General features: G+C 33.7%; 1 protein-coding gene across 1 annotated transcript; it reads right to left on the bottom strand.

Annotated features, from left to right (window-relative positions):
- Positions 1-2,256: 2,256 nt before the first annotated feature.
- LOC133680470 (succinate dehydrogenase subunit 6, mitochondrial) lies at positions 2,257-5,981 on the bottom strand. The gene is made up of 3 exons (XM_062103436.1): positions 5,651-5,981; positions 3,213-3,315; positions 2,257-2,648 (listed from the first exon to the last, which is right to left on the bottom strand). The coding sequence occupies exons 1-3, from the start codon at positions 5,846-5,848 to the stop codon at positions 2,500-2,502; spliced, it is 450 nt and encodes a 149-aa protein (XP_061959420.1). The 5' UTR covers positions 5,849-5,981; the 3' UTR covers positions 2,257-2,499.
- Positions 5,982-6,544: the final 563 nt, after the last annotated feature.

Raw genomic sequence — 6,544 nt, 5'->3', positions numbered from 1 at the left:
TGCAATTTCACTCCCTTTTGCAGTTAACTTCAGCCTTCCACTCTTCTATTTGTGTCTCACTCTGTAGATTTTTGCACCACAAATTCATTGACTAGAAAGCTAAAACCTGGACTTCAGATTGAAGATCTATAACTTCTTTTTCTCAGTTCTACTAAACTTCAATAGAACCAATCAAATGTAGCAAAAAATGCTCATTTGGCAAGGGGTTGATCCAAAAAATTATCAGAGTTCAGATGTTCTAGTATTGCAAATCATTGAAACCAAAAACAGAAAAGCATGGATCATTTGAATAAACTTACCTTACTGCTAATTTTTAATCCTAATAAATTTGTCTCTTGCAGCACAGAAAACCTGAGTTGCAAAGGTTCTACTGTGCATTGAGGGAGAATTAATATCAAGCAACTCGTTTTTTTTTAGACGACAAAACAAAATGGAAAACATATGAAGCAATTGATAGAGCATTCATTTCTAACATGAGAACAATAAATAGTATTTTAAAAATCAATATGCATTTAAAGTTTCAACTAATCACATAGAAACCTCTATGGAAGGACTGTCTAGTTCAACTTTTGGCCTGAGCATTTTCAGGAAATAAACAGTGAATTAGCAGGAAAGAGTGATAATTTGATTAGCGCAACTTCATCCCATCAATTCAAAAAGAAGGAAAATGTTAATAATAATTCAGCTCGAGAGAGGTTCTTGCCTTGTGGCTTCAAGAATCTCTAAAAATCCCATTCGGGGACAAGGAGTACACCTGTGAGCAGCTGGTCCAATGTGGTTTGGTTTGGCAAATAGAGCTCTTTTCCTGGTTGAACTTTGAGCTCTCTAGTTTTCTTCAGACTTTAGCTGATTTATATTTCTTAATCCTGCTACCATAAATGGGTGGACCTTTAGCTCTGCATGATTGCGCTTAAGGTGAATGAGCTCTCCGGGTATTTCAATTGGAAGTTTCTCTTGTTAATAAATGCAATGAATTTAAGAAAATGGTGCAAAGATTTGTTAATTGAGCCAACGGCAACCATTAGAAATGCCATGACCCAGATAGAGTAGCAGGCATGAACATTATACCTGCATATAATTCTAAATTTCCTGCCAAGGCATGGTTCTGGGTTGTTGTCACTTAGTATTTTTATTACCTATGCTCTTGTCTGTTCTTTCAAAGTGATTTGCCATTTTCCAGTGAGAATTGTGAAGTCAAATGAGCGTAGCCTGCTTTCTGGTATTTTTATTCATAATGCTGCCTTTTGTTTTTTCCCCTTCGTTTTAATTTGACAATGGAATGCCCGATTTTCTGGTTAGAATTATGGCTTTATTAATGCTCACATAATCTCTTCTTTGCAGGTATAGGATGCTGTGGATGAGATGCTTTGCCCCCCTATCTTCAAAGCTACCCGATAGTCATGTTATCGAAAGGGAAACGGAATGGCAAGTCAGATGTGATTTAGAATAAAGAACTAGAGCAAAAGGTCGTCTTCCATTCGAACACCTATTCCAGTAGATGTTTGAAAATCAGTTTAGGAGGATGACCTTGAATACAATTCTAATCCATGTGTAGGCGTGCTAATATTCAAGTTACAATTGACTAGAAACTTTGGGTAAATTCCTTGCGTTTTCAGTTAAGAAACTAAAGGTGGCCATGTGTGATTGTGAATCAGTTTATTTAATCCATGGAGTCTTTTCTCAGCATGCTAGTTTTGCTGAAACGTCTTACTTTCATCTGCATCTCAAATTGATTATGCAACATTTCTTTTGAATGGTCCTTGCTTCTGAGCCTTGAGGCTGAGCTGCACAAGAGAAACCCTTTAAAGAAAAAAACTTTATGTAACAACGATGCACGCTCCCATTTCGAGTGTTCTATAAACATAATCTCAAGAGGTTGGTAACGAGCTAACGCACATCTCACTCCTATAAATGTGAAGCAAACCATACCCATTGTTAGATCAGTTACACTCGCTTCGACAGTACCTGCTGCTCCTCACGTAATTTTAGTTATTAATTAATTACATGCGTGATGCAACTGGACCAGGTCAAATTACAGGTGGAGCCGCCACTTCTTGAGTGCAGCTTGGCAGAGATGAGGAATCCAATTATGACCCCAAACCATGTCATACTAAAAGACAGATCCTTACTGAATCAGATGGGGAAAAAAGGGCATTAAACTACATAACACAGTAGATATTGTTTAAACAGAAGTGTAATTCAAGGTAAAACGAATTTCAGTTGAATAACAAATTCTGCAGCCAGAGTACATGAACATGTCAAAAAAGCGCAAGGAAACTTATTATTATCATCAACAGCACACAAACTGCATTCTTATCAATTAGCATCCTAGGCAAGGCACAATGATAGTAAATCCATGATATTTTCAAGATTCTAGCATAAAACACAAGTTATGCAAATTGCCATTACATTTTCTGCAATGGAGCATTTATATTATTGTTGAAAAGGTGAACGACTCTTCGGTGAAGCTCCACATTCAACCAACAGTCCAACTTAAGACTACTCTCCACATTTTTTCTCCCACCACTCAATGAACTTAACCTGTGCTGCCATGGTATCCAACCTGTAGAGTTGTAGCCAGTGGTTTCCAACTTCATGTCCAAATGTCCAACCAAAAACACCTCCAGCTAGAAAGGACAGCCCAGCACCTGTTAAATATGATTAGGGTAAGAAGCTAAACAATTTTTCATAACTAAGAAAACATGATAGAACACCTTTTCTTTCTGCAAGCTTCTGTTAATGATAATTGGCCTGTTTTCACTGTGAAACTAAAGAAACTCAGTTCATTTGCAAGCACATAAATACATCTGGGGAGCTGGTCCAGTAGATTCTTATATAATAATGATTTTTCCACTATCAGTCATGCCAATAAAACTCTTAACATGTAAAGAAAAAGGAACAAAAAAGACAAGGCTGAGAATATGATTCCACTGTCCTATAAATCATATTTATGCATATTTAAAGCATACTGGATTTGCCTGAAACACAATCCCCAAAAGTAGAAATCTCTTGCAAGTTACTAAGCAATCAACAGTGGAATCAGGTTTCACTAAAAGATAAACTAACATGTGCAACTGCAAACAGAAATCATTGTGATATGGCTCAATCGAAATAATAAAATTCGAATCCTCTTTCATCCTTAAGTTACTGGACACATTCAATTCCAAGACTATATTTACAATAAAAAATAGAGTGAGGAGGCAGTGGACTACCATGCAAGCTCCTTGAATATTTCCAGGCAACACCTGCTGTTGATACTGCTCCAATTACACTTCCTGTAAGTCCAAAGTTTACTGCTTCCCTAGCAGTCCTCAGCTGAAAAAGAAGACGACTTTATTCAAGCTTTTCCATAAATAAAGATCAAGCAGTAAACATGCTACAAAACAGGAACCATCAGAACTTATGGATCTGCCTTCTTCTGCAGGAAAACTTTATATTTTATGAAAACTCAGTAAAACCCTGATCCAATAAATTTGATTTGTACAACAAGGTTCATCAAAGTAAGAGTTTCAGCCATTTTCAACCCAGTCAAGAGATTGCAAACAAATACTTCGCAAAAAGAAAAAAAATACAGTGATAACAAAATCCCCAGCAGTAATTATATCAGATGCTGGGTAAAAGTGAAATTGATGGGCATCCAAGAAACAATACATAAATAATGCAAACATGGGGCAAGATTTGGCAGTAACTTCTCATAAATTGAGTCAGTAAAGATTAGGTATGCATATTGAATACAACAAGAATGGTTAGCAGAAATGATGCCATAGATTTTATGTAAGAATTTTAAGGAATCCATGATATGATAAGTGATCAAAAAAGCAGTCAAATATTGCCAGAGCATACTTAATTCATGCACATATTGAAGTCAGGTGTAAGGGCCCAAGAGGTTCGAAGGAAACAACAAAAACATTGTTAAATGTCAATTGACTGATAGCCATCAAAAAATGAGAACAAAACAGGGAGTTAAAAGAAAACACTCCAAACACATATAACTCTATTCTCACCATAGTAATTAACCAACACAAATAAATTCTGTTATGAGGCATTTTGGACACAAATAAGTACAAATTGTCATCTTAAAAGCTCAGCTTCTATAAAAGAATAACAAAATAACTGTATTCTTTTTAGCAAGAAGTTAAATTTGAAACTTGGGAAGACCAGCAAACTATTTGTAATATTTTCAGATGCTGCAGGATACTCAACTAATAATATCATTTGAGGTTCAAGTTTTGTTCAGTGATAGATGTGATCTAATCAACTTACAGGTAACCTAAAGACTTTATTCACCTTTAACTATATTATTTGACAATAATACTATTAATGGCCCATTAAACATTTATGCAATGACTAGAGTGGTACTCTGTTAATGCCTAAGGAGGGAAAAAGAAAGCTCCTTGGAAGCCTAAAGGCGCTCAATTGGCTGAAGAGATATTACAGACAGCATGCTCAACAATAACAATAGTAAGTCTAAATCAAGCCTGTTAATTTGCGGTATGTTTTAACAAATGGTTCTGACCAATAATGTAAGCACTTTCAGGTTGAACCTGAGAAGCAGACTTACACAAACTCACCATCACATAAACTGAGATGGTAATAGCACACAAATATGGCGCTATGGTGGTAATAGCACACATAATATGGCACCTTTTTTATGTTAATAACATTGAATTAACCACAAGTCATCAATTGCATCCACCTGTTGCTAGGTGACTACCTCTTGTTACTGCCGCATCACTTTGATGCATGTTTACCATACTCGATAAAATAAATATTCCTCAATATTATGTTAGCATAAGGAAAAGACTGTGTCTAGGAATTTTCCCATGACATGTGCCCAAATATCAAAGGTCAAACAATACGATCATCTTTGGACGTGGGTGTTTTGATATCCAGCAGGCATCATACACAATTTAAAGCTGAAATTATACCATAATAACACAACAAAGGAAATTGTATCTTCGGACACGACTCTTCAACATAATTGTTCTTGGAAACAGGTTGATTTCATTTGGCAGGTCACCTGAGCAGCTTACAATTGACAGAATATTATTTCACCGTTACTAATTTCATATCTAACTGTGAAATAACTGAAGACAGAGACACATTATTGAAGAGTGTGATTTAAGTGCCGATAAGGAAATTATACCGAAGTGACTAGGCACCATCAAGAATAAATAAGAACGATTCACAAAATACCTAACACAATGAAAAGATAAATTTCGATTCAAATTCTAACAGAGCTAAAGATATGTCCAAATGGTTATTCTCAAATAAAACACACAACTCTTAAATCATTTTTTTTATTAGAAAAAAAAGGGAAAAGGACTCGTACAACTGTAAACAAACAAAATAAAAGGAACCCAAAATCAATAATAAAAATAAAAACATAAGAGAAAATATTTTCAAAATGAACCCAACATCCATCATCAGCAGATAAGCAGTAAAATCCAGCAAAAATAAAATCTTTACTTCAAATGAAGCATAAAATGCAAGGATAAGAAAAACCCAGATGAAAAAAAATCTAAAATTTAGACAAAAAAAAGAAAAGAAAGGAAATCAAGTAAAGGAAGGGAAACCCAAATGATGATCTGATCTAAGCTAAATCTACAGCAGTACGCAAGAAGTAAAAAGAAAGGGAAGGGAATAATACAGTGGGGCCATGAATATGATCTGAAGCAATGAATTCTTGAACATCAGAATCAGACCAAGAAGGGATTGGTTTATCACGCCTGAGGAATCTTGCATAGTTTTCAAGAAACGAAAATCTATCTCCCCAAAATTCTGTAAACCCTTCCCAGTGTTTCTTGAAAAATGATTGCTGATGTTGTAGGTCTGATGGTTCTCCCATTTCCTTTCTCTGTATCTTTGTGGTGATGATGATTAGCAGTGAAAATAGTAGGAGAGATGTTAGAAAATAAAAGCGCAGCCAACCTTACCTCTTTTTCCTTAATTAAATAAAAAACTGCAGGGCAGGGCAAACACTCCAGATTTCTGTATTTAACAAAGTCTATGAGATTACGAGTGTTTATTTGATATTTTAATAACAATTGTGATTGTGATTTGAAAAATAATTATTTTATAAAAAATATATTTAGTTAAAGATAGTTTGAAAAAATAAATATTTGATTAAAATTGTATTTAAATTTGAAGTTGAAAAAAAAATAATTTAATATGTTTAGTTAAGAATGCTTTTAAAATTGAAGTTATAAAATAATTTTAAAAAATATATATTAATATTGATAATTTTTAATTTAAATATTGTGGACATCATAAAATAAATCATACTTTATATTAAAAAAAAATTATTGTTTCATTAAACTATCTATAATTTTATTACGTACAATATTCATCTGACAAGAACTACAAATTAGATAAAATATTATCAGAAATAAAATTGAGATTACAATATAAGTATATTTAATTCACTTTAAATTAATTTTAAAAAAAAATTATTATTTACGTTCATGTAAATAATACAAATAAAATCAATTAACTATACTAGTTTTTCAAAGAAAAAAAAACTATTTACTTGAATATTAGATAC

This window comes from Populus nigra, chromosome 19 (assembly GCF_951802175.1).
Source record: "Populus nigra chromosome 19, ddPopNigr1.1, whole genome shotgun sequence".
NCBI lineage: Eukaryota > Viridiplantae > Streptophyta > Magnoliopsida > Malpighiales > Salicaceae > Populus > Populus nigra.
Note: the sequence above shows the minus strand (reverse complement) of the source record. Positions and strands in the feature narration are given on the sequence as shown.

Excerpts from the sequence above, each read along its gene's own strand:
- LOC133680470 (XM_062103436.1), bottom strand. The coding sequence starts at position 5,848 with ATGGGAGAACCATCAGACCTACAACATCAGCAATCATTTTTCAAGAAA. Across the intron at positions 3,316-5,650 it reads ATCATATTCATGGCCCCACT|CTGAGGACTGCTAGGGAAGC; the intron begins GTATTATTCCCT and ends CTTCTTTTTCAG. Across the intron at positions 2,649-3,212 it reads ATATTCAAGGAGCTTGCATG|GTGCTGGGCTGTCCTTTCTA; the intron begins GTAGTCCACTGC and ends CATATTTAACAG.